At 40.0% G+C, this 27155-nt stretch overlaps 1 protein-coding gene across 1 annotated transcript in view; it reads right to left on the reverse strand.

The window, feature by feature from the left end:
* Positions 1-8843: 8843 nt before the first annotated feature.
* efna3b (ephrin-A3b) overlaps positions 8844-27155 on the reverse strand; it is a 60160-nt gene continuing 41848 nt past the window's right edge. Inside the window, exons 3-6 of the mRNA XM_069142753.1 lie at positions 21109-21401; positions 19463-19528; positions 18218-18295; positions 8844-12530 (exon numbers count right to left, since the gene is read on the reverse strand). Coding sequence (XP_068998854.1) covers positions 12412-12530; positions 18218-18295; positions 19463-19528; positions 21109-21401 — 556 coding nt within the window. The 3' untranslated portion in view covers positions 8844-12411. The remainder of the gene's footprint in view (positions 12531-18217; positions 18296-19462; positions 19529-21108; positions 21402-27155) is intronic.

Genomic DNA, 27155 nt, shown 5'->3' on the forward strand with positions numbered 1-27155 from the left:
CGGTCAGCTTGCATTTTTACACATATATTTCTGTTAGACATAGTGACTGATGTCATTCAAACTCAGATAAGCATTATTCCAACTAGACTATCAAATCAAAGTTCAAAGTTTGAACCTAATCAGTGATCTACTTCAAACTGTGGCTGTCAGATAAAATACTCTGAGGTCGTACAGATCATACACAGTGTACTGTACGTGAGACCACAGTTCGCATTGCCCAGTGTATCACAGCCATTTGAGATCTGATTCTGACACACACACACACACACACACACACACACACACACACACACACACACACAGAGGCTGTTTCCATTTGGCTACTTCAATCCGGACATACAGTATGTGACCTGGCTGTGATCTGACCACAAGTGGTCAGCAATAGTACAGGTGGAAATACACTCAGGAAGTATTGAGCTCTGATCTGTTCAGACCATATTTGGTCACACATGCACACACACAGAGTTAGAGTGTCCCACTAGGACAGCCTGTAAATATTTCCTCATTAATTCCTCTATTTGGCCAAAGCAGTACTTAGCAAGTTGCAACGTGATCACAGCATCAGTCGTGCTCATCAGCTTGTGTGTGCATGTGTGTGAGTGTGTGTCTGTGTGTTGTCCAGACGGCTCTGCTGATTGTTGGGCCTTTGAGGGACTTTTGCGGATAAAAGTGGAGATGGGACTTTTAGAGTAAAGGAAAAAAAAAAAGATGTCTGCTTTTTATGCAGGACAACAAAAAAAGTAGACAGTCGAAATGAGGCACATAAGAGATTAAGAGGAGATCTAGGGACAAAACAGGAGCTAGACGACACACCATATGCCCCATGGCCCATTAACCAGCACTTCAGCCTAGCTTGAACATACATGCATGCTGTGGACTTTCAAAGCTCAACTTCGACAACAAGTAAAGTACAGTTTTAAGCCTTTCATTTTGCTACTCGTTTTAAAAAAGGAGCATTTTTTTTTTGGAAGTACATGTGAGTTCACAGCAGTTCATTCAAAAAAGAATAATACTGACTCACTTTTGAGTATTAAACAAACCTCGAGGCTTGAAAGTACAATACTTTAAAGGAATAGTTTGATATTTTGGGAGATACAATAGAGCTCGATTGTAAAGGTTTAAATAGCAAATAGCAAAACTATAATTTGCTTCACAAACACAATATATTACAATGCTTTCATACTGGGTTGGATTTAACTGTCTGGGTGTTCCCATTAAATTTATAACTCAAAAATGTAAAACTATGAAGAAACAGAACTCCTCCTGAGAAAATCCCTGAGGGCAGCTCAAACCCTTCTGTAACATTGTATTCCATTAAACCCGACTGAGTCCAAGCTGATCACAGCCACTGTTCTCTTCAAATAAGGAAATTAAAATCTAATTAAAGCCACTTTCAAGTCTGCAGGGGTGGAGTGTTTGACATTTCAAATCTGTATTTGGGGTTTATTATCACTTTAACTATTCATTTGTGAAACTGCAGTGGCTGAGAATGTACATGTGAGAAATTGCTTTAATTTAAAGCACTAAAATAAATTTCTGCATGGAAATAACCACATTTAACCAAACAGGCACAGGTTTGTTATATCCACATGCTAATAAGCATCTGCACCTTATTATGCATCAGTCATTTCCATCATCCTGACGACATTTGAGTTGCGAAGTAAACGTGTTATTTTTTTTCTCTAAGTGTGGCATGAATAAATACATAAATTATGAAACATGTGCCATACTGGGTGCTGCAGGTGCACTAAATGAGTTGACACGTGTTGCTATGTGAAGAAATCCAATCACGGTCTGAAGACCTCACATTAGAACAAATAACACAATATGTCAAACCTGATGAAAATGAAAAAAAAGAAGACATTTTTTAGTATGGAGGAGACTTTAAATAATTTCCAAATTGTATCACCAATACTTGTATCAGAAGTATTATTTTAATCTTGACTTGGCACAAGGATTATCTGGGGAAAATTTCATCTCTATGGATGGCATCAAAGAAGACAAACATTGTGCAATACATTTATTAATAAAATAAAATAATAGGTAAATAAAATAATTCAATCTCACCTATAAGGGGTGCACTGACATCTGTTGCAGTTGTTTCTTAAACATGAACCTTTGATTATAGTTAAAAAAAAAAATCATCAAAAATGATATTTTTCCACATTACCTAGCTTCATTGAACTTTGGCTTTTGGCTAAAAAAAAAAAATTAAAAAAATTGCATACAATGGATAAGATTTGTAATCATTTAACATTTTACTGATATCAACCATGTGTGCATGTGCAAGAACATCTGACATCTTGATTACAGAGATGATTCAGACAAGCTTGACACCTGTTTTACAAACCACACATCATAGGTGCCAATGTCACGAGGGGTATCGTGCGTTGTTAGTATCTCAGTTTCATAGTGCAATTTTGAAAGGTTTACTGCACTAATTGGAAATTTAGGGGTGGTAGTTATTTTCCTTGATGACCATACAGATATTAAAAAGACACAAAAACTTACTTCATACACAACACCTCTGCAAGATGGCAGCAGCAGGTACACATCCCTCAAGCCACAATTCAGCATCTATGGTATACAAGCATTGTCAAACTGTGGTCAAACCCAGTCAAAACAGCGAATGTGACCGAGTGAGCTAACTGCAGCAAACATTTCCTAGCTGGCCAGCATTTCCTGGCTATATTGCTGAAGCTGAACCGTTGTGTGGATTGCAGCTGTGGTTGACTCTTTATCCATAGCTAACTAGTGTGCTCTCTAAGGTCACAGATTAAATGAAACACAACACATACTGTATCAGACAACAACCCCCCCCTCATGACAATGTTAGGGTCGAGAGATGATGATATTTCCCCATTGATTTTTCAGTCCAGTAAGAGAGACTGTGGGTTACAGTTAGATTTAGGGATTTTGTAAACGACACAAAAGTAAAAGCACAAAAGTATTTTCAAAAACCTAGGTTTTTTTTTTCTTCTTTTAATTACAGTTATATTAACAACCTAAAAAAGATTTGGAGCTTAAGACAAAACACTCAGGGCTTACGTTGGTTATTAAGACCTTTCAGTCAGTTTGGGAGTGAGTGAATTCTGGTGTCATGCAGGGAGATTCTCCTCTTTACATTTGGATTACAGACTGTGCCAGATGACAGATATTTTCTACTCTTTGGTAACAGTGTTGACAATCAATCTAAGAACACATACAAGGAAAGCAACTGACGTCATACGTCTAACGAACAAGCTGTTGTCATTTGGAATATAAAAAAACTCCACAACACAGACAGAAGGCCGTCACTCCGGATATCTTCGGGCAGATAATCTGGTGATTAGAGGATAAGAAAAGAGGACGAGGTGGGTTACAGGAACAATTAAACCACGCAGCTCCGCTGCTCTGCTTAATCAATTAGATCTAAATCCATTAAGTCTATCTGAAACCTTGTCTAACCTTAACAAGACGTCATAGATTTGATGCACACAGACAAGTTCAAACACTAGTTTACATTAATGAACACATTTAAACGCAATCAAATATGCACAGTTACACACATCATCATCATTATAAGGATGTACTTTCCTGTCTTTGACACAGTTCAGCTACACAGGGACATGTGAAAACACTGTCATGTGCAATGGTGACTCGTACAGTAGGCTACAGTATATTAACCATATGTTGACCTGACAAACCACACTGGGATTATTTTAGGGATCACATTACACATTTATGTATTTACTTTCTAGTCTCCGGAGTTTTATTAATGAGTCTTTCATCTCAAGTGCACATTTAAATGTTATGTGTTAATGTGTGCAGTGTTAAAGGTAGTATTCTATGGGTGTGTATATATGTCAGACAGACAGAAAGACAGACAGACAGAGTAAATATAACCAGTCCATCTGTTAGGTCTGTGCAGATGCTGTCTCAGAAACAGAAGATTAGTGCTAAACTTAGAGGGGGGAGGGAGGAGAGGGGGGTGGGGGGGGGGGGGTATGCGATGAGAGGACGAGGGGGAAGCTAGGCAGTGACTAACACCAAAAGCATAAATCTGGGGGGCGACTGACAGCATCGGAGCAGCCGTTTGGAAGGAGGATGAGAAAATGGAGAGACAGTAAAGCATGCTGCACCCATGTGAGGGATGAGGAATCAGGGAGAAGGAGAAAATGTACAAATATAGAAGATGGGGTGAGATAAACAAAGAATGCAAAGTAATATTCAGTGCCGTCATAGAATCTCATGACAGCAATAGATATGGTTGGTTAAACATATCCACTGTGAAATAAAGCCAATGTGATGTGGTTGTTGTCGGAAGAAAATTACTTTATATTTCTTTGAGTAGCCTACGCGAACAAAATTACTGTGTGTGTCCGTTAAGTAATAACTCCACTATTCACAGGAAAATTATTGTACTACTGAAAAAATTAATAATGCTTCACGAGCAGTCAATGGAAACATCCTCACTGACCTTAAAATATCTCAAAAGTATCATTGACAAAGCACTAACTTTATTCATTTTGAGCATAATGCTCTTCAGGGACTTTAAAATGTCCTTGGTTCTATAGAGAACTGGGTAGATTTGAAAACATGTGATCACAAAGTCACCTGTTTTGCACTTGCTAGGTGAAGTGACACATCAGTAGGAGGCATTGCCTTGTCATGGCTGATGGCAATGAAAAGTTTAGCTGTGTCCAAACTTTCAAGTCGGAAAGCTTGTGGGCTGTTTACATGACACACAAGCTTCCTGTTGTGTTGGTTAGAGTGAAGGTGAACAGAGGGTAAAAAGAGAGATGTTGCCGTAGCTGATTGTTATTATATTATTATTATTATATTATTACACTTACTTGTATATAAAAAAAGTCTGTTTTTATTTATTACAACAAGTTAAAGTCAAAGACGACAGAGTGTTTGTAGTGGTTAAGAAAAAGATTCTATGTACAACAGTGCTAACAAGCTGCAACTCTTTTGTGCTGCAGGTTGAGTTGTTCGTTTCAGTGTGTGTGCAGCCATGGTTACTTTCAACACTCATTGTAATAGAATATATGATTTATTTCTCTGTTTACTCCAAAGAACTCACTGTTGATTCTACAACAAGCACAAAAACAAACAAATGACGTCCTGCTTACAAGAGTTTCTCAGGAATGGCACAAGGTTAAACTGATCATAAATAAATCATTCACAATGTTCCACAAACAGGTTAAGAGCTGATTTGATGTGGAACAGAAAACAGAAATGCATTTATATGAAAATCCCACGGATTATTGCCTCAACGTGAAGGCTTTTGCCATGAGGTTTGAGAAATGGAACGATCAGCATCAGTGATCAGTGATGAAATTGCATCTGTAAAACCCAGTGGGTTCCTTCCACAGCAGGAGTGAGTGCTGTTTTGGCATTAACCAGACAGGGCCGTAAGGACCCAGTGCAAAAGCTGGATTCTTTAGAGACCTTAAAAACGTTTTTGCAGAGAAAAGAAAAACTTCTTTTGAACAAGCTTCATAAAACTAGTTGATGAATACTGATAAGGACTGTTAGAGGAGTATTATGGGCAATATTACAAGTAATATTGTAGTAATAAAGTGAGAATGAACCTCAATGAGTATCTTGATTAACTCCACCTGAGTTAGATCACCACTTAGACTTGATGATGAAGACGGTGGGTGAGACACATTTGCCTCCAGGTGCCACATGACATCGCTGACTCAGCTAGCTTTCGCCTTCTGGATAGGTTCTGGAAAGATGCTGCATCACTCAGCTCACTCAGCTCACACACAGACACACAGACACACAGACACACACACATTAAGTGCCTGCCTCATACATGAACGCCCATAAAACGTGGTTGTTGACGCAGTCATCCTTATGTTCAGTGGAATGACTTATGTTTAGTCTATTCAAGACTGAATTAACACATGGCAGAAAGGCACATTCACGTGGTAAGCAGCAGATTTTTTTTTTTTTATAACAGGAACCATAAGGCAGAGTGGGTTAGGCTTCCCTTACCTCGTGGTGGCCCCAGTCTCAGGGCTCATCACCACGCAGACGTGACTGAAGGAACATGGGGAGCAGGGCGTGTGTCATCAGGGGGATCATCTGTTGTAGCCTCTCTGCTTATGTGTCTCTGGGTGATTTGGAGATGGATGGGTGCAAGGAGGTCTGGTTACGACCATATGTTAAAGTAAAAGTTTAACAGTAAATGCTTATCACAACTTTGCCATTAGTTCTACTGGTTCTGATCACACTGTGCTCACTGATGTTATTTTTCAGATTTCAATATGCCACAATAAACAAAAAAATAGGATCAATGGGGCAATAAACATCAGATGATAGAATACAGTTTGTCTGGCTGACTACCCACCGAGCTGTTTCAACTCAATACACCCTATGTAGTTTTGTACACTTTGTGTGTAATTAAGTTTTATTAGCATTTTTTTAACATAAAACTAAATTGCGAGCTTATCTGTCAAAACTTACTGTTGTTCTGTGTATTTGATTGTATGTATTTGATCAAGTTCTGAAGACAGGTCTATCTCAGCTATAGCAACATGTGCACATGGGTCTAACATGAGGTCACTGAAAAACTCAGGTTTCTGATTTAAAATTGAATAAGAATGAGTGAGAGTGAAAGAAAAAGTATACGTTTTGTGTTGGTGTTACAATTCATCATACTTTCAGTGTAGGACAAGATTTAAGTCTGTCTTTTTATTGGCTTGTCAATCATCTGTGATGCATTTTGGACCTGCACAAAAATGTATGAAATGTGTGATAATAAATTTTGATTGATTGATCAGTTGATTAAGGTTAGCCATGCAGTGCAGACATTTGGGGTTAATTGTAATGTCAGAGGTCCCCACAACAGAACAAAAACTGTGTTTCAAACATTGGCAGAACAAGATTACTGTAAACAGCTTCATATTTACAAGCCTGCCCATGCGTAACATTGGTTTCTCTGTAAAGCAAACACAATCAGAGAAGGTCGAATTTTTTTCTCTTCAGCCTGACTCACTGTGATGAATGAAAGCAGACACTAAAGCTGCTTTCAGCCCGGTGACTGGAAGACCTTGAGCTTACACATTCGTTTTCTGAAGCCTCTGGTGGGTATCATTACATAATTTTTTTCAAAGTTTAGTTTGTGAGAGTAGCTGTCCTGGACCTCCACAGCCAACATTTCCACTATTGAGGAGCCACAACAAAACCTCTGTCCATGAACTCCCCCCTTCAACGTGTTCAAAAATAAGCAGTTATATCATAACAGTGGAATAAATCTGCGTGTTTAATCCAATGACTCTAGTTACACAACAGGCATTGTGGCTTTAATGGATTTATGTATTCAGATAAAGGATTACAAATCAGGGGCATTAGAGAGCAGCACCTCTGCTCACCAAGGCTGTGACTGAACAGCGACATTGTGTGGACGTCACTCGCTACTGCAACATGGATTTGTAAGAGGTCTCTGATTTATGAGACGCTGAGTTATCTGAGGTTTTACTATGTATATCCTGCAAGCTCGTTCTCACACGTAAAGCTTGGTCACTCACGTTTTTTTTTTCTTACAACTGTGGTTTCAAAATGAAGATACATGAAGAGAAAGGCGTGTACCTGACTGAAGCTGTATTCACAGTGAGCATGATGAAGAAATCACAGCCTGAGATTAATAAAGAAAGGATTTAAAAAAATTCAACAAATATGTCTAGGGGCTTGACGGAAAAGTGAGTCAGGGCATTTCTCTGAAAAGCCGATTTAATTCTGGCAGAAAGGGGTTTGTTTGTTGAGTGGTGTCAGTCATAGCACTCATCCCTCTGGTCTACTTTTCTACTCAAAGTCTGAATCATTGCCTGCATCCTCTCCCAGAAAGCTGATGATGTGCCTTTTTTGGAAATCATGATGCTGTTTTTTAACCGTTAGAGCAACAGGATGATAAGGATGACTGCGTCTTATATAATATTTCAGTGCAGTGGTAATAAAGCAAACAATTGCAAAATGTATTCTAATCTTATCCCATCCTCCCTTATGGTTTCAAATCAGCTGGAGAACAAAAACAGACATTGTGATTGTATTGCATCAAGATGAAACCCGAGCGGAAATTTACTCAGCAGCACAAAATCTTCCTTATATATATACCCAATGCATGCAGTTTTATCATTACACTAAGGTTTTTTAAAACTATGACGTCATCAAGCTTTCAACTAATGGTTTTTATCAACTAATCTGCTAGATCATTTCTCCAGGAACTGATTATTTATTTAAAATGTCATAAAGGTTAAAACCCAGAGACACATATAACATGTTCAGCTCCTGCCTTTCATTCTCATCTGTCGACTTCCACAATGCCTATCTCTGCTTTTTCCATCTCTGCTTCCTCTAACCTCTATCTGTCCATCTTCTTCCTCATGCTGTCCTGTCAGTCAGAGAAGAACAAGTCCACCTGTATCACAAAGACCTGTTGCATAAGATCACAGACAATGAGCTCATGTGCACCCCGACACCAGCAGCCGCTTTATCCCGCCATCAGCCGGTCCAGACACACAGGTACACACTGCTGGCCTGTCCCATTGTCATTCAAATGTTGGGCTGGTGATTGAAGCGCTTATCGCCCCTAATCGGAGCGTGTCAAGGTATTACTGCCGAGGGAGAGCCTCGCCACACCAACTTTGATATGGAAAATCACATCTGTGAGCTCCCAAACAACATTATCTACAGAGAACTGAATATACCAGGTAAAACCTTTCCTGCAACCCCTCCATCTGTTGTCTTGGATTAACTCTGTGCTTATTCCTCTTTTTTTCAGATCCTCAAAGACAGAGAGAGCAGGGAGGGAGGGAGAGGGGACGGGGATTAGGAGGGGAGGCAAATAAAGAGGCAAACACATATCTTGTTAAAAGTAACATTTGTAAGCTTATTATTTTGTTATCATGATCATTGTTATAACCTCTGTTATGGTTTGTTCAGTTTACAGTTTATTTTCAAGTTCATTTAAAGTCATTCCAGTCGAAGGTAAACATGATTGTAATTGTTGTTTCCAACACTATTAAATGCTTTTGTTGTTTTGCCAGACAACAATCGGTCACACTCTCTCACCCATACGCACATGGAAAGACCAGAAACAAAGAGACTGTCGCTCACTCGCTCTCGCACATACACACAAAGATGTACACACTGACACCAGTACACACAAAGACTTCTGCTTCCACACACAGCCATGAAGTGATTGACAAAAATGAGCTCTAACAAACAAAACACACACACGCTCACGCTCACGCACGCGCACACACACACACACACACACACACACACACACACACACACACACACACACTTGCTCTCGTGTCTAAGTTCTTAAGTGCAACTTCTTGAAGAGTGATAAACCCTCTCGCACGGCTCTTCAATCCTGAAATCAAACCTTTCCAACCTCACCCTCCCACCAAGAGCCATATATACACCTGGGCTGCATCACACATTGTATTATATCGACTCTTTATTTGTTTCCATATAGGCACAATCACCCATCTGGGTGACAAGAACTAGTACATTTCTATGACTTTGTTGTTTCAGCCTGGGCTGTCTGAAGGTGGTTGCAAGGTTTTGGACCACACCTCTGAAAAAAAAAAAGACTGCCCAAGTACAAACAATAATTTGAAAAATAACTTCTTTCGAATAGAATAATAATATAGAATTATATCTTATATATCGGTGGTTTCCAACCTGGTGGTCTAGATGGTTGTAACACAAACCACACAAAATCTTTTTTACTATATCAGACTTTCGTACAATCTGCTCAGAGAATTTCTTGATAATTTTGCCTATTTAGGCCTCTAAAAAGTGTTCAAATGAAGTCATTGCCTGCACTTGACATATGCTACACCCAAAAAAATGCATACTGCAGGCAGCATGTGGACAGTTGCAAGATTAAAAAATAATGACACAAATGTAACAGAGAACAGATAAAACATTGGCTGCAATATCACAACTTTTAGTCCCTACTAAAGGGTCCTTTTTTCAGAAGAGCTGGGTCCTACAATTCCCATGATGCAACTCAAACATTTTCTACGAGACAATCCCTGTCTAGTAAATGTCTACATCATGGCCCTAAATCAATACACAAGTTATGTGTTTAAAATGAAGAGGCTCAAATTCAATCCCGAGTCCATTATGGCAGCAACTCAGGTCCCTCCAGAGTTACAGAAGACATCATCCAAAAGGCTGAGTAATACTCCTACTGATGAGAAAACTCATCTTCATAATTGTTGGAATTTAAGGAGATGAAGCAAAAGCCAAAAGGTAAATATTAATCTTTAAAACATATACTTTCCAAGCTAACTTAACCTTAAAGTTGAATATTCAGCTTAAGAAATTCAGAGTGCAGCCCAAGTTTACATACGGCTCAGCCCACCCAATTTTCCAACTTTTAAACACCTTCTTCCCCCTCGAGATAACCAATTATATACCACAGCAAACTCAACAAAATAGCGATAAAAAATAATGAAAAACAACCACCAAAAAAACAATAACTGAGCTTCAAGTTTGTAAAAATGCATACATCACATTTCACCTCGGCAGATTTCAAGACATTGGAATTCCATTCTTTGTCTGTTTTGACATTTACACGAGTACTTGAATGTCTCACATGCCGGTGGGTGAGCCACCGTGACCTTTTCTGGCCAAGGGTCAGCTCGCAGTCCATCCTCATCGTCATCATCTGTGTAATCAACATCACCTTCATCATTGTTATCAGCTACTATGGTAAGCCGTGCCCTACTAGAGTCCGTTGTTCGCAGGGCAGGGTAACCATGGTGAATAAGGTGCTAGTTGCTATGGAAACACTAGTCTGAAGCAACCGACTGATACATTTTGAATTGCCGTACTTCCCCACCAAAGCACTTGGTTTGTATAACTTGTTGCTTTAGTTGTGTTTTGAATTTTTTTTTTTATTTTGCATTTTCATACTTATAAGATGTACAGTATGTGGATGTATTTTCAGGCTGTTAGTACCGTTTAAAATATTCTTTCGCACTCTCAAACACACAAGCCGCACACTCGGTCATGTTTTTTCACTCAGGCACACGTAAACACACTCATCCAGTAACAGAAAACTGTTTACATGTGGCATCTGACATATGAGTTTACAGAGAAAGGGGTTGGTAGAGCAGGCTGCTACACCATGGACCAGTGGAGAACTTCTTATTGTCCGGGACTGGACCTATAGATGCTTGTGTGAGCGACTGTCCGTCCTCTTTCGTCCCTCCTCTGTGCTCCTCTTCCTCACCTCTAACCAGCCTGCAGCCCGTTGTGAAGAGGGTAGTATTGCTGAGTGTATCCATGGCTGCTCCATAGCCATTGTGTGCTTCGTTAACCTCGGAGATGACAGAGGACTAACTGAGTACTTCAAGGACAAGACAGAAAAGTAACATAGCAACTTATAACATCATCAAACCCTTTCAGTTTCTGACAATGGCACATCTAAGCTCCTCCCCCTTTCCATTTTTTATTTATTTAAAATTATATTTAAGTGAATGATTCATCATTTAAATGCTCTGTATTCTCCCCTGACACAGTCCAGTCCTGTTGCCTTCTGAAGACCGATGGTGAACGTAGGATGACTCAACATAGTGGAGGTGGCAACTAAAACACTGGCGTCTGGAATCCCAGGGTGTGTTTGTGTATGAACTATCAGCTACTTTGACTAGTCTCCTACACAGGACCAGCGTAGGTCATAGGCCGGTTGCTCTTTTTTTCCTCCGTGGACCAGAACAAGTTCCCAGCATCAAGATCATTAACAACAACAACAACAACAACAACAAAAAGGCAATTTCAGTTCAATTCTGCTGAAATCGGTTTGATCCAGTTCATTTGAGTTCAGTTTAAGTCTTGTTGCAAGAAACTATGGCAACTAGCCCTAACGAAGTGTTACAGCCAATCAGATCCATGGGAAAGTCTTCAAATGGTTTTCAATTGGGTGGTTGGATTTCTTCTTTTTATTTGGATTTCCGCCGAGCCTCTCCTGTTGTATAAATGCTTTGTGTGGTGTGCATGATTCAACAAGCTCAATCCCGTGGCCTGCTCAAACACACACACATGCAGACAGACACAAACACACACTCACACACAGTCTACTGCAGCTGCACCTGTGACCACAGGCTGACTTTAATGCAATATAAAGTTCAGTCTGTGTCACCGAGTGCCTGAAGGTCTTCCAACTCCACCAAAACTGCACTCCTTCAAACACACAGCTGCACAAACACACACACACATTAACACTGACGCTTGAAAACTTTAATTTCAAAGTCTTGCTCCTCTTGCCTTCTGCTCTATCTGCCTCTCCTCTCCTCTCCTCTCCTCCTGACCCACTCCTCACTCTTCAGCCCACTTATACTGTACACCCTCCCAAGGCTAGTTGGCATGGTGACGCTGATGGGATGGCCGTTGCTAGGAGATGAAGAGGGCGGCCAGAAAGAGCATCGTCACGGTGAGGAGAAGGCGATCCCTGGATGGGCTGCTTCCACTGACGCTCTTCTCCAGCTTGGGAACAAAAGGGTTAAATTCATCTGGAGAAACAAAACAGAGAAAAATAAAGCAAACAATAAGTGAGAGTGATGTCTCAATCTTTTATTGCAATGCTAGCTAAGCATTTTTCAACACTTTGAAACCTTGAAAGGAACATTTAAATAATGTTTATCAGAGCTTCTAAAGGAGCTGTAGTAATAAGCAAAACTTTTAATAAAAATTAATGACAGGCTGAACAAAAGGCAGCTTTCAGTCTCACAACCACTACAGACAACACGCCAGCAGAGCCATAGCAGACTGGGGCTGTTATTAGAGTGCACTTATTGTTCTAATATAATGACACATTCTCCATCACACACTTGCATACTTTGGACACAGACACACTGCACATACTATAACCCCCTTCATCCCCCCAACCGCATGTGCACCTGGTAATATCCTAAAAATAGTTTGCGGCCTTTTGTTGAGAGCTACCTGCCACACGCTGATGTCTAGTCGATGTACAAAAACACGAGCCAGCAGACAGTTTCCCTGCAAGCCTGCACCTATGAGACACACGTACAGCCAGACACACCCTGTGAAGTCACTTGATTAATGAGACTGGAGACCAGACAGAAGCACAATTTTCTGTCTGTACAGAAGTCTGCTGATGCTGATTAACAACTATTGTGTTTACGGGCTGATGGCTTTGGAATGAAGTTGGGGATACGCTCACTATTTCCAGCTGATCTGTGGGTCAGACAGCAGAGTAATGACTGGCTGACACCTGGTTTTAGAGATGGCCTCCTCTGGTATGCTCTGCTGGCCAGTCTAATGAGGTCTATGCAGGAGCGGAGCTCAGGTTAAATGCTTTGACCGCTCTGTAACCGAGCATGCAGCTGAGGGGTCAGGACACCGTGTAACTTCACTGTGCTGCTTTGGTGCTGACTGACAGAGGACTGTGGTTTTAAAGACACAAACAGCCAACTGTGGAGCATCTCAAACAAGTGCTTCAAAAGTGTGGCAGTACACAGACACACACAGACACAGACACACACACACACACACACACACACACACACACACACACACACACACACACACACACACACACACACACACACAGTCTCTCGCTGTCACAGATAAACACATAATTATTGGCATGCATTTTTGGCAGGATGTCTGTACAGAGTGTGCCATGTGACGTACAATGAGAAATTCTGACATGCCGGGCCAAACATACAACTGCGTGTGTTTGTACGTGACATTTTGGCACACAAAAAGCAGGCAGTTTCCACCTGATAATTAGGGAGCTCAGATACCCAGAGGCGTGTATGAATTTGAATGTCATGTTGACAAGGAAAAGGAGACATGTTAGACTGTGATTGTATTCATGAGAGATGTTCATTAGAGAGAGAGAGAGAGAGAGAGAGAGAGAGAGAGAGTGTGTGTGTGTGTGTGTGTGTGTGTGTAAACATAGTAGCCATCAATGGCTTATATTTTAACTTCTATGTGCTAAAATATGAAAACAAGTCTGTTGTATAATAAAATGTACTGGATATGAGTAACATACTCATAATAACTTATAATAAAAACATGTTTTAAATTTAATTAGGGTTACTAGATAATGGTCACTTTTGCACACATGTATACTACATTGTATTGAAAATGGGTTTTAATACTACAGAAACCATATTTTACAAAAATGGAGTAATCTGAAAAATAAAAATGCTGTTGCATGCAATTCAATACATAAGTCCTGTAATAAATACTTTATTAGTTGGGCACAAAGTAAATATCCAGAAGCCTTAAAGGTCCCGTTTGGAGGCTGTGGCTGGTGAAAATAAATTGATTCTGATGTCCACTCGTCGCATGATCGTCATATTTTTTTCAGCATGAATACAGTATTTGTTTTAATCAGAGGGACAACTTATGAAAAAAAAAAAAAGTTCTATTAACAATATGCACAACAGCATTTGCACGTATTGTAACAATACACAAAGAAGTATTAGCCACTAGCAATTAAAAACCTTGCATGGAAGTGAATGTTGTTTACATATTGAAAGCATTTATATGTGTTGATGTTCAATCTAAGAAGCTACTACAGTGTGTCCTGTTATGAACTCTTATACGTTTTAAATATCAGCTTCTTATTGAGCATGTTGTTATATTAGCATGTGCAATGTATGATGAATGAAAGCTGTGGTGCTGCAAGTTTAAACACACAAATGGGACTTCCTTCTACTAAGTTTGTGAATAATATATTTTACAACATAAACAATATATGATTGACGTGTATTTTAAACTGGTTGAATTATAACATATGACACACATCTTTCTACAAACCACAAAATAAAAACACAAGTGACATTGAGTCAATTTGTAACAGCTTGAGCTGTGTTCCGCCTCTGATTTTAAATCTGATGTTGCTGGCAAAGTAACCCAAACACAGTGTCGCTCAAAGGAGTTGTAATTGCAACAATAAACCCCATTAAAGAAGAAGCATCTGATTTTTTCTACTAATGGCTGGACCTGAGAGTAACTTGAGCCAACTGGGAGTGTAAATGAGTGTCCTCCCACTGAAAGCCATCAGTAATCACATGGCTGCACAGGGAGCTGCGAGCACCATTCCATCTGCGTTGTAAATGAGCTCTAAATGAAATCTAATAGTAGAGGCCATATTCAGGAGGGAACCACTGTTGGGCTGTAGACATTGATTGAAAGGGGCAGCGCCCAGGAAATAAACTGTGAGCAGTGAAGGGGAGAGAGAGACGGCTGGTTTACAATATGAGCCTGCAACATTCAGCTTAGTTAAACATTTTCACACACATTAATCAGGCGGGCTGGAACTGAGCAGTCTGTGTGTTGCCTCGTGTTTGTGTGAATGTGCTGACGTGAACTTTGAATAACAGTAATTAAAACTATGATGTGATGAGTCTAATCGGCAGTCAGGAGGACTAAGAGTGAGCGAGGGAAACAGGAAACTGTACTGCAACTTTGTTTTCACTTCATTTCACAACTCCCTGCTGATTCACTCACTTCCTCTCGCACCACTTGGGTTATCCTATTCATTTAATTGGCAACATAGCACTACAGGTGAAAGTGACCCATAGGAGCTTGGTTAATTTGTGCTCGGCTTTTATGTCAGCCATTCACTAAATATTAACAGTATTTTTATGTTCTCCACTGTCCCTATGAGTCCAAGTACAATAACTATAACTTTTCTTATGTGGCAATAATCTTTACTCTTATTTTCTTGTAATTAACTTCCAATTAGATGTGTGCTGGATGTGATTTAGGATGAAGGTTTATAGTTTCGGCTTTAGTAATGAGCATTTGCAATGACTTTATTTGCAGGAAATGAAGAAGTAGTGAGGAAAACAAACAAACAAACAAAGGAAAGGGTCCCTCCCATCTGTGCTCACTGTATGCTACAAACAACTGAACATTTTTTAAATAAAGTTATTTCTCTTATTTAATATAGCTTACACTACTGTGATCGCATTAATGATTACAATAAAACCCTAAGATAAAAAAAAAAGACATAACTCAATTTCACACATCAAAAGGTGAATAAACTGATTTTTCGCAGCTTTCCCCTCCACTGCATAGCTACTTGTGCGTGTGTGAAAAATGGAAGATGGGAATTAAAGGGCAGGACGATGAGGAAGGCATGGAGGAAAGAGAAGGAGTAGGAGAGACAAACGAGGTGAAAGAATCATGGGAAGAAAAATAAGGGAGGGAGAGGGATCCCAACAAACTCGTACGACCTGCAGCTCTTTGCCGCAGCAAGTGATGAGTTTTCTTATGACAGTTATTAGAACAAGCTGATTTATTACACAAGTGCACACATGCAAGAGCCCTCCCACCCCCCACCCCACACACACACACACACACACACACACACACACACACACACACACAGATGATCAGAAACACAGCACCATATTTTACAATCTACTTTGGAGCATCAAAGCTAGACAGGATTTTGATTGATACCAGCATGTCTGGTTGTGTAATGGGTGGAAGCTAGCTAGGCCAAGTTAGGTGTGCATGTCGTTACTGTGTTGGTGCGCTGTTGCCATAACACTGAGAATCGACCATATGATGATCCGAGAGATTATCTCCAAGTTTTTCATTTGTTGAAGTATTGCTTCTCCTTTCAATAGCGGCCAGAATTCATACAATGTCAGTGTTGACAGATATAGCATGACCCACACAATTACCATGATTTTCATCTTGTAATTCCAATGAAATCAACATAAAGGCCAACAAGAAGCCCCTGCTTAAACAGTTAACTACAGGAAATCTGAACAAGCCTCCTGTTTCTGAATGAATGTTTTAGGTTTTTGCGGTAAATTATCATGAAACTCTGTGTTCTTTGCTCCTACGGGTGAAAACGGCATGAAATGTGTGAAATGAATATTCATGTAGTTGTTTAGCAGGATCAGCAGCTTGCCAAGCCAGCTGGTGCTGTGAAGTTAACTGCGCTGAATGTAATTTTTGAAAACGGCACATTTCACGTTGGTTGGCCACTTTTGATGCTGCCTGGTCACCCTCCCATCAAATATCATTTTGCTGACACATTTAAAGGATAAAGCTGGTGATAATGTATTCTATATTTTTTTAGTTGTCAACAAATCCAGTGAAAAAGATAAGGGATCAGTATCCTCTTTAACAAAAAACTATGTTGATACATTTAATAAGTTCACCATGTTACTACGTGCAGCTGCAGGTGCTTCAGGGACGTTTTTTTGCTCCAAGTTTCACCTGTGAAGCGAAGTACAGACTGCCCCAACAATCAGATTGGTTGAGCTAGTCAAGACTAAATGACAGGAAACTCTGCAGACACTAGTGCCAAATACCTGCAATGATTCCGGATTTTAAGGTGACAATGTGAAAATTATATTTTTACTAAAAAGATCCTAAAATTGGCCATTAGTCAAAGATAAGACAATACAGGCCAGTTCTTTTCCAATAAAAATCTATATTTGGTATATTATGTTCATCTTTTAGTTCTGAAACCATACATTTAAATTAAAATAAATAAATAAATAAATATTATTTCCAGGTGTCAATAATACAGAATTTTCACATGAATTTGCTAAACAACAGTTATTAAGAAATTATAGCAGGCACACAGTTGATTTAAACACCTATAAGTGCTGGAAAAAAATCTGCTCTAATATTTTGTCTCTTTTTTGTTAAGCAAAATCCCAAGTAATGATTGTGAGTTTGATGTAAATCACCCCTCTGTATCATACACCTCCATTTATGTCCATAAAACATTAAACACACATCAATGAGCCACACACATTGGCTGACATTTTACACAAGTAGGATTAACATGATCTCTGTATTTTCTTGAGTCAATTCCACCTGTAAAAAGTCACTAGAGCAACAAATGTGAATGAATCCGCTGCTGAACATAATCCTTGATTAATGCAACAAATCTAAACTACAATTTGAAGTCATTGAGACATCCATTGAAATAACATTATGTATTTGTGACCTGTTTTCAAGTACCTTCAGAATAAACAAGAGTATTTATCACTCTATAACTTTTTGACTAAGTCAGCTTGTTAAAAGAATAAATCATATCACATGATTTTGAGACTGGTGTGATCTGAATGAGTCCCTGTCTGCTTTTATGAATTCAGATGGGACAAACAGATGTATTTCATACTTACTCAGCTTCATGTGTTCATATGTTTAAGTGGGTGTGTGCGTGTGGGTGCGTATGACTCACCAATATCGTCAATTTTTAGGCCTGGTCTAAGCGTGTAGTCTGGTTCTGTAGGCTCTGGCTCATCATCCACGTCAGAGGCTGACAGAGACAGAGAAAAGAAATTGAGTGAGACAGTAAACAGGGAGGGAGTGAGCAGGGGTTAAACCATTGCTCCAACCAAGGATTTGAATTACATCTAAGTTGATGTAAGTTGAGTTCTTGAGAGAAACATGCAAGTGAGCAGCAAGGCAAGGGTGTAGGGGTTAAACAAATCCCCCGGAGCAGACAGACTGACAAGCCATAACTTCACCAGCAGTCTTGGCACAGAGATGGAGAGAGAGCGAGAGGAGAAAGAGGGAAAGTGAGGGGAGGCAGATCAAACTGAAGAGAGTCAGTGTGTGAAAAGGGATGGAGAGCGATGGAGTTGTGGGGGGTGAAAGAGGGAGGAGAGGTTAATACTACAGGGCTGTGGAAGTTAAAAGGACCGGACAGGCCAGGGATCAAAGTCAGTGTGTACATGTGTGTGTGTGTGTGTGTGTGTGTGTGTGTGTGTGTGTGTGTGTGTGTGTGTGTGAGTGTGAGTGTGAATGTGTGAGAGAGGGTCGAGAGATTGAAGGATGGCAATAGAGTGAGAGAGGATAACACTACGTATACATAGCCACCCACTGACCGCACAGAGCAATAAATGGATTCTGACAGGGAGCGAGGGAGGAGGGGTGAAAGAGAGAGGGGGGCGAGAGGAAGGAGGTGAGGGTGAGGGCCTTCAAAGCTGGAGCTGCTCCTTTCTGCTGCTGTAGATGGAGAGAGAGGAAGAGACAGAAGAGCGTCACAGAAAAATATAAGAGGAAGAGGAGAAAAAGAGGAGCAAAGGTGGGGGTTTTTGAGGCTGTGAGTGAAAATGCTGCAGGGGAAACTCAGCAAGAGTATTAATAGCGCTGCCTGTTTTAGACTGTATTCAGATTGTGTATGCTTCTGCATGCAGCGTGTGTGTGTGTGTGTGTGTGTGTGTGTGTGTGTGTGTGTGTGTGTGTGTGTGTGTGTGTGTGTGTGTGTGTGTGTGTGTGTGTGAGTTCATGGGGAGCCTGCTGCCTTCCAGATGGGCAGAGTGGCCAGATGGGTCGAGGTAAAGTCTGCAAACATGTCCGAGCATTGCATTACAGGTCAAATAACACACACACACACACACACACACACACACACACACACACACACACACACACACACACACACACACACACACACAAACACACCAAGTGACAGACTTACCCGTGGAGCAGCAGACATACACTCGTAGTCTCAGACAGCTGCGTCCGTGGTGATGAGTGGGCGTGGCTGTACAACATAAAATGTACAATAAATCAAAAGTGATGCACCAAATCAAACCACTGCATCAGTATCAGCACTCATACTGTCATTAAACAGAATGGATACCAGCCTAACCTGACCGTTCCAAACTAAACAGAGTAAAAACACTATTTGTGAAAAATGTAGTCTCAGTTGGTTCTAGTGGCAATCTACATCCTACAACAGTGTCTGTAGTGGGCATGTTAAGTGTTTTATTGCATGCTACCAAACCCAGTGGATAGTTTAAAGCACAGCAATTTGGGTCATAAAACTGAGAAAGCAGAAGTTTGATTGACATTACACCACCATTGCAGAAGTTCCTCCTTTGTATCTTACCAGACCAGACCAAAAAAACATAACACACACAAATTTAGTAGAGACTGCCTGGACATTATAATAACAACACTTCTAACACTCCAAACCAAGTTTCAGGGTCCTCTTACTCACCTGACCTGTATGAGGTTCGATTGTAGGAGAGTAAGCGGACCTCACAGGTAAAGGCGGAACATCAAAAAACTAAAAATTCATATATTTTTGGTTGGTGTGAGTCAACATTTTGTATCAGAGGTGAAACACATCATTGCTCTTCATTAATTTATATAGTCTGCTGTTTCCTTGTTTTATTAAAGTCTACAATATAATACAATATGATAAAAATATATTTTTTAGAAATATAATAGGTCCTTTTTAACACACGTTTGATATGTCACAGTAGAAAAAGCACTAGTATGAATAATACAATTATTTGAGGCTGAATTCCATTGAGCTGCTTCAGTTTCAGTGCTTTTGTGCATGCCGTCATGGTTTACTGGGGCGCTTAACTTAAATAGAACAGAGCCACTGTTAATGTTATTAGTAACACCCGTGCTTTTCCCTCATATGCATACTATCAAATATGTCCAACCTCCCCTTTAAGATCATAAAAATCTTTAATTTGAATAATATAACCAAACAATGGCACCAAATATTCATGTTTAAAATTGAAATCGCTTTGATTTCATAATTAAAAGGTACTTTTGAGGTTTTGCAAACACCAGCCTGGAGAACCAAAGAAAGAAGGAGTGATCTCTTTGTAGTGACAGCTTTGCACGGCTTTCTTTTTTCGGTGCTGCAAATCAAAACTTTCTCAAAACGTCTCCCATCTAGTAATACAGGTTAAATGAGTACTGCACTTATTGTACACTTTGTGCCCTCGAATATTTGCTTCAGATTTGTTTTTACGACGAGCTAAGAGTTCATCACTCATACGGTGACGTATTGGCATACAGTGTTGCGAGTTAATTTGATAGGCAATCAACAAAATAGATGAGCCTGCTTGACTGCAGGGTGATATGATTAGATGAGACGTCGCAATTTGTTATCAAGAAATTACTCGAGGACAGATTTTGGTTAATCTGAGCTGAGTATTCATCAAATCCGGGCAACAATAAAACAAAATTACATATTAAATCCGACAAGGAGTGATTGTTTGAAAGGAGAACAAGATTTTGCTATAAGGTAAAATTCCACACGAACACATAGCGTCGCTATATATGAACATGATACGTTGCAGGTGTGATTCCACTCACAGATGTAGTAATACTCTTGGCCGACGTGGAACTCATAGCCCAGCGAGAAGGCGCTGTAGCGCTGGAACTTCTCGGAGAACTTGATGGGCGCGTGGGGGGCGTGAGGCCGGTTGCACTCCCACCTCTTGAAGCCCAGCTGAGGGTCACAGTTCCTGTAACCACGGTAACTGACCATGTAGAGGACGTACTGCTCCCCGGGGCCCACCATGCGCTGGCTGTCATTGTAATGAGGGCAATAGATGTCCAGGTAGTCGTTGACGTTCACCTGCATCGTGTAGCCCTCCCTGCGCAGACTGGACAAACAGAGAAACAACAAAAACAATTAGAATTTATATAATTACAAAGTGTTGGAATACACATCATCCCAATTTAAATCTTCTTTAAATCAAAGGTGTCCTTCACAATTCTTGCATTTTCTGTCACTTTTTACTGACTATTCCAAATAAACTCCAGTCAACAAATGCGTTTACATTCATTCAAAATAATAAAAGGAAGAGAAGCTGGTTTTGACAGCCAGTTGGATTTCAGTCTTGTGTCTAATCTTGTGATTTATAAACAGCAAAATAAAATATTTATGTAGTGCAATTCATGCATTGAATGCAGCTCAGTGCTCAAGAACACACACACACACACACACACACACACACACACACATACACAAAAACAAGAAAAGAAAAAAGATTATATATAAAAGAACACAGGATAAAATGCTCTTTTTAGCCAAAAATAATCAAGAATTCCTATCATTTTCATTCAAAATCTTTGTCATTACAAAACTGAATGTGCTGTTATTACATTAGAGTGTTTTTCTATCCATTAGTAGTGACAATATTTAAACATGTTCATACAAGTGAACACACATCAACATAAGGTAGCGACATCATTTGTTGTGTTTTAACGTACTAAGCAGCTTCATTTGTTCCACGAATGATGTTAGCTGCCTCTAATTCCTAATTGAGCGTGCAGCACTTTTAGACGCACACGGGTTGTGGGACTCAGCAGTCACTCTCACTGTCGCATATTTCACTGCAAAGACAACATAACACCTCAGATCGTTGCCTGGTATGTTGTCAATTGGATGCTTTCTGCTTGAATGTTCACCCGGTGTCAAGTCTTTGTTTGAGAGTTATCGAGTTATTAATAACACAAAAGGTGTGTGCGTACGAGTGCGCATGTGTGTGTGTATTTGTGGCTGCAGGGCTGCTGCATGCAAAAGAATGCGGAGCTGGCTCTTCAGTATGGACTCAAGGCCCCAGGGCCACAGCTCCTTCTCCTGGTGTCAGCGTAGCGTTGTCCCCTAACCCCACTGCTCGTATATCAACCTGAGCGCAACGTTGCGCTCACGTCAGCCGTCAACGTCCTGGCCACGTTTCTTCCCCCCCAAAGCTCATATATCAGCGTCAACCCTAAAAAAGACTTGGCTTGACAGGAAGATAAGGTCTGATTCTGTGTCTGGGAGTGTGTGTGTGTGTGTGTGTGTGTGTGTGTGTGTGTGTGTGTGTAGTTTGTGTGACAAAGTGAAATAGATTCTTTCCTGACATCCAAAAGCCCTCTTTTTCTCCCCATCACAGACACAGGCCCATATCTGTGTGACAGAGACAGGTTGCAGTTGTAAATCATACACACACCGATGAACATGTGCGTGCACACACATGCACAAACACACCCACACTCACACGCAGATGTTTGAGTGGTGACACCAGAAAATCACAAGGGGGCAGCAGTGTGTCATCCTCAGCCTAATGCTGCCTCTCTCCCTCTTTGCCAGTTCTAGGTCATGTCTCCAGGGAGATTATTATTCAATTATTAAATGAAGATCGAAACACTGTTCTCAATGTCTCCCTCTCTCCATCACTTCTCACTGCTCTTTTAAAATCCTTCCTGAATTTGTCTTTTTCTCCCAGCTCTCCATTTCTCTCATGCCTTTCTTTGGAAGTAACAGGAATGGAAAATTAATTGTTCAACATTGATCCTCCTCTCCTCTCCTCTCCTCTCCTCTCCTCTCCTCTCCTCTCCTCTCCTCTCCTCTCCTCTCCTCCCAATAGCCTGAAGAAGAGATTTCCTTCTTGTGATATTATTGGTGGAACAAAAACGCGCAAAAAAAAAAATGCTTTAAGGGAACTATATGTATCGTGAATGCAAAAAAGAAAGCGAGAGAGAGAGAAAGAGCACAAGTGAGGGATGAGTTTGGTTCCACCAGGGAGGCGTGAATGCAAATTGAGTAAAAGAGCAGTGAAAACCAGAATGGAGCTGGCAGAAGAAAAAAAAAGAGAAGGTTGGAGAGTTTTACGCTACCAAAGAAAAACAAATTTTCCAAGATGAAGGGATAATGGGAGAAAATAAAGTGAGAAAAAAATGAGGGTGAGGGCAGCTCAGGGCATCTTGAATAATCTGAAAGCAAATCACTTCTCTGAGATAAAAGACGGTTTTAGGATTCCCACTGTGTACGTATGTGTGTGTGTGTGTGTGTGTGTGTGTGTGTGTGTGTGTGTGTGTGTGTGTGTGTGTGTGTGTGTGTGTGTGTGTGTGTGTGTGTGTGCATGCATACCTGCTTGGGTTTGTGTGTGCAAATGAAGCATTTCTGTGTGATCTGCCAACCCTTCATTTGATTGAGTGGCTTTGTCTCTGACACATACATAATCATAAAATACACAAACAGGTTGATTTACCATAAGTGCCTGAACAGTGAACCCAATATCATGTAAAAGTGGCATCAGAATCCTTGAAGACCATAATATGCTTTAGTTTCATGCCACAGATAATCAGGAAATCAGATGAAGCCAATTTCAGAGAGATCATGTTGCAGTGAGCGTGTTGAGGTATGGATGGCATAATTAACACATTCAAACGATCATTTTTATATCACATCTGCAGTCTTTCCATACGTGACAATAAGTCTGCTGCCCTTGCGTTAGCATAAAGATCTCTTGCATTAAACATGCATTAAAGCATGTTGCTTTATGCATTAAAATAGCTATAAAATATGTCTCAGGCTATAAGTGAAGCGTACAAGACAGGAAGTCCTTGTTGTCATCTATTCTGTGCTTCTAAACATATAATCACCTACTGCATGACAAGAAAAGACTGAGAGGAAGAATACACAAAATAAACCTGAACAACATAATGCAATTTACCACAATAGTCTTTACTGACTGACTCTGTGAAAGCAACAATAAAACTATAAATGTAACCAGCACAACATATACGGGCACTGATACAGACTTTAATTGGCCTGTCGTGAGCAGTCTACATTAAATACAGTTTAGTAGCTCTAACAGTTCTCTAACCTTAAATTGCAGTATAATTACAATGAGGTATGTTGGTGTGTTCACTTATAGGTACGAATGATGTGAAGTTAAACTTTCACATTAGATCAGTATCACACAGCAAGATACAGACATTTTAAACAAGAATACATATTCATAATAGATATTACATTATCTTGAGTATTGATATTAGCCAATACGAGCCGGTTTTACTTTTTTATTTTTTATTTTGTACAGTAAGGTGTTTTTATAATTTTAGCTCCTGCATGCTGTCTATAAATACAGTTAGTCTGAAGACATATTCGGAAAACATCGAAATATAATGCAGTTCAATGTCACATCAACACTGAGCAAAGTGACAAAATGTGCCAGAGAATGCAGTCACCAAACAAACAGCAAAAATAATAAATCTCAACACAATCTTTTTTTTTTTTATAGATATTATTTACTGCATGGGTATGATTGTATACTTCATTTCATATCTCGGCAATCTGAATATGTATGTTTTTAACAACAAGGTTTTACTCATGATGTTTTTCTCCAAAATGATAAATGTGCAGATGTACAAAGAGATTAATTTACTTTTTAGTAAAACACGCTATTTGATGACAAAAAAATAAAAATAAAAAAAAAAATTCAAAATTTGTACAGATAAAAAAAATGTAAATCCTTGAAGTGACCACAGTAACTTCAGTTTGAATTTTTATGGCCATCATTAAAGCCACACAGCCATTAGATATAAACTGTGTTGGGAATATGCCCTATTCTTTTGTGCAACGCAGCTGTGACAGTCCCACAGCAGTCACAGTCCTACTATTCCTGCAGTCTGCTTCAAGACAAAAAGAATGCAATAAATATTTTAATTAAAAAAAACGATTTCCCCAAGACTCATGAGTAGAATTCATTCTTACTGAGAAAATCATGATTTACTATTTATCCCAAAATGTGCAGCCCCATTTTGGAGGTTTTTATATTTCCCTCTATTATATTGGATTTTATTGGATAGTAATGCTCCCTGAAAATTCCAAATAAAGAGCGATGGAGGGAAACAGATACAGTACAGTATGTTATAAAAGGCAGGATGTGTTGCTGATTCTTCCTACGTTTCCTTTTGTGTTGAAACAACACTAATTTCCTCTCTTACAAGCGATACCTGGCTAATTGAAGCTGCTAACAGCGAGAGTCGAGAGCCGGAGCGAGGCGTTTCATCAGCAACGCAACACTGTGGAGCCGAGCAGAGGCTTCCAAGAGCAAAAGAACACTTATATACACATCCACCAGAGAGATGGAGTGATGGAAGGATAGAAAGAAAGATGGGAGGATTTATGGGATGAGACGAGGGGTAGTTGGGGTTAAAAGCAGCTGAGTCTGGCCACCAGGGATTGGAGGGTGATAGCGGGGAGGGGAGCGAGATGGAGCAACAGCTAAGAGCAAGATCAAAGTGGGCCTGGATCAATGTCACTACTGTAAAATCACATCAGAGAGGGTGAGAGAGAGGGAGAGAGAGACGCACAGAGAGAGTATGTTGCCTATATAAATCAGTCATAGGCAACATAATGCCACCGAGTTACCCCCTGCCTGCCTATTATCTGCCTGGCCTGTTGCAGCATCGTACATCAATAAAGCCCTTTGACAGTAAGAGCAATCATTCCTTTTTGTAAAAAGAGCTTGGAGGACCGGCTTACTCTGCTGTTCTCTGCTGGTTAGATGGGAGACTTTGTGGAGAGGGGAGGGCACCGAGGGGGACTGGAAGCACAAATATTTAAGCCACAGAGTGTGGTTTCCGCCTTCAGTTATTACACAGTCGTACTGTAATATATACCATGTTTATCTGAGAATAGCACATTAGTCTACCACATACTGAGCGAAAACCATGTGTTCTCATTTCACTCTGTTTTATTTACACGGTTACTTTATTGTAGTCAACCACTTGTGTGGTTCCAGAACTATTTTCCACTATTATGCAGTCGGTGACCAAACATAGCAAATGTTCTTAGTTAAGGCAGAACATTTCAAACAAGGGAGAATGCGAAAGCTCACCGGTGCTCCAGCAAAAGTAGGAAATGTTACTTTGTAAGACACATTTTCCTGTTGGGTTATCCAACCCGCTCATCATGACAGGTCAGCAACAGCGGGAGGATGTCCCTTTATAGCAAATTTAAAAAAATAATCTCAGCAGTGGCCTTGTAAATTACAATAAAATCCAGGAGGAAAGATGTCAAGTAACAATGCAACAGTTTGCCGATGGGAGACTGGGCTACCATTAACTTTGGGTAATGAGCAGCCCTGTTTATGGGAGACATTTTGACATATTAAATGTTACATGAATTCCACTTTGCTGCTTCAGTTTCAGTTTCAGTTACTGGTGTTGTGCATGCTGGTTCATTGTGATATTGTCGTGGAATGGATTCATTATTCCAGTTGTATTAGTCACAATTGTACACAACAGTATGACAAGTTGAGATGACTACTGTGAAAAAGACCAGTTGATTGATTCTTTATTAGTAGGGAAGTCAAGATTGTTTTTTCTGATGTAAAACCATGACAAGTCAAAGAGGCATAGTAACTTTGGGGAAGTTATCTGCTACCATCAAAACTAATTAACTATGAAGCTACTGTCAAGTTACTGGTTGTTTAAAACATTATTTTAATATAAAAGTTGTTAAATCCAGGTGCATGGAAAGGCAGCACAGCTTTGCTGGAGTGAAAATGAAAACCTCTCACAGTCTAGTTCTAAGGCGATTTACATGTATGAACAAGCATCAGTAGAGTCTATGTATA

Source organism: Embiotoca jacksoni, unplaced genomic scaffold, assembly GCF_022577435.1.
Source record: "Embiotoca jacksoni isolate LCO1_2020_lvr unplaced genomic scaffold, fEmbJac1.0.p SCAF_11, whole genome shotgun sequence".
Lineage (NCBI taxonomy): Eukaryota > Metazoa > Chordata > Actinopteri > Embiotocidae > Embiotoca > Embiotoca jacksoni.